This window comes from Eimeria mitis, genomic scaffold, assembly GCF_000499745.2.
Source record: "Eimeria mitis Houghton genomic scaffold, Emh_scaff5513, whole genome shotgun sequence".
Lineage (NCBI taxonomy): Eukaryota > Apicomplexa > Conoidasida > Eucoccidiorida > Eimeriidae > Eimeria > Eimeria mitis.
Window position 1 is genome coordinate 252 of NW_013573785.1, and position 1603 is coordinate 1854.

General features: G+C 28.9%; 1 protein-coding gene across 1 annotated transcript; it reads right to left on the reverse strand.

The window, feature by feature from the left end:
* Positions 1-1113: 1113 nt before the first annotated feature.
* On the reverse strand, positions 1114-1314 carry EMH_0082470 (uncharacterized protein; the record flags this gene model as incomplete). The annotated part of the gene is made up of 1 exon (XM_013500538.1): positions 1114-1314. The coding sequence occupies one exon, from the start codon at positions 1312-1314 to the stop codon at positions 1114-1116; it is 201 nt and encodes a 66-aa protein (XP_013355992.1).
* Positions 1315-1603: the final 289 nt, after the last annotated feature.

Genomic DNA, 1603 nt, shown 5'->3' on the forward strand with positions numbered 1-1603 from the left:
GTTTTTTGTTTTTTTATTTGTTTTATTTTTGTTTTATTTTTGTTTTGTTTTTATTTTATTTTTATTCTATTTTTGTTTTTTTATTTTTGTTTTTGTTTTATTTTGTTTTTATTTTTTTTTCTTTCCCTTTTTTTCTTCTTGGCTTTCTCTGTTTATTTGTATTTGTTTCTTTTTATTTGTGTTTGTTTTTTTATTTGTGTTTGTTTCTTTTTATTTTTATTTCTTTTTTTTATTTGTTTATATTTCTTTTTGTTTGTTTATTTGTATCTTTACATTGGTATAGAGCCCGAGTAGAGAAGAGAGGAGACAATTTGTTAGTTTTATTTATTTTCTTCTTTTTTCTCTTCTTTTTTTTTCTTCTTTTTTGATCCTTTTTCTTTCTTTTTCTTTTTCTTTTTGTTTATGTGTGTATATACAGTGGTATAGAGCACGAGTAGAGAGGAGACAGTGTATTATTTTTATTTATTTTTTATTTTTTCTCTTTTTTTTTGTTTTTTTTCTTTTTTCTCTCCTTTTTTCTTCTTTTTTAATCCTTTTTCTTTCTTTTTCTTTTTCTTTTTCTTTTTATTTGTTTATTTGTTTCTTTTCAGTGGTATAGAGCCCGCGTAGAGAAGAGAGAAGGAGATAGTTTATTAGTTTTATTTATTTTTTTTATTTTTTCTCTCTTTTTCTCGTTTTTTTTCTTTTTTCTCTCCTTTTTTCTTCTTTTTCAATCCTTTTTCTTTCTTTTTCTTTTTTTTTTGTTTATGTGTGTATATACAGTGGTATAGAGCCCGCGTAGAGAAGAGAGAAGGAGATAGTTTATTAGTTTTATTTATAGATTATGGGTGTAAAGGCAAACTGTCGCTGCAGCAAATAAGGAAATGCCCTTCTTCTCTTTCTGCTGCTGCTTACCCTCCACAAGCTATACCATGCTGTCTCTCAGGTATTTATATAAATAAATAAATAAAAATAAATAAATAAATAAATAAATAAATAAATAAATAAATAAATAAATAAATATAAATAAATATATGTATATATATACAGCAAAAAAAACAAAAAAAAAAACAAAGTGCAGGATATTCTTATTCTTTCCTTCTGCTCCACCTCGTGCTGCTGCTGCTGCTGCTGCTACTGCTGCTGTTGCTGCTGCTGCTGCTGCTGCTGTTGCTGCTTTTGCCGCTGCTGCTGCTGGTGTTGCCGCTGCTGCTGCTGTTGCTGCTGCTGCTGCTGCTGTTGCTGCTGCTGCTGCTGCTGTTGCTCCACCTGCTGCTGCTCCACCTCCTGCTGCTGCTGCTGCTGCTCCACCTGCTGCTGCTGCTGCTGCTGCATGCAGGCCTTCTCCCGCCGCCTGACATGGAGGAAGAGGCCGCAGATGCTTTATATGAATTGACAAAAAATATTTATTTTTATTGTTTTATTGTGGGAGTGAGAGACGATAAAACTAAACTTTGTTTGCTTATTGAGGAAGAAGAACACGCTAATAAAGGTATTTATATATTTATTTATTTATTTATATATTTATTTATATTTTTTGTATTTTATATATATATATATATATATATATATATATATATACATATATACATATATATATTTGTTTATTTATTTATTTAAATAT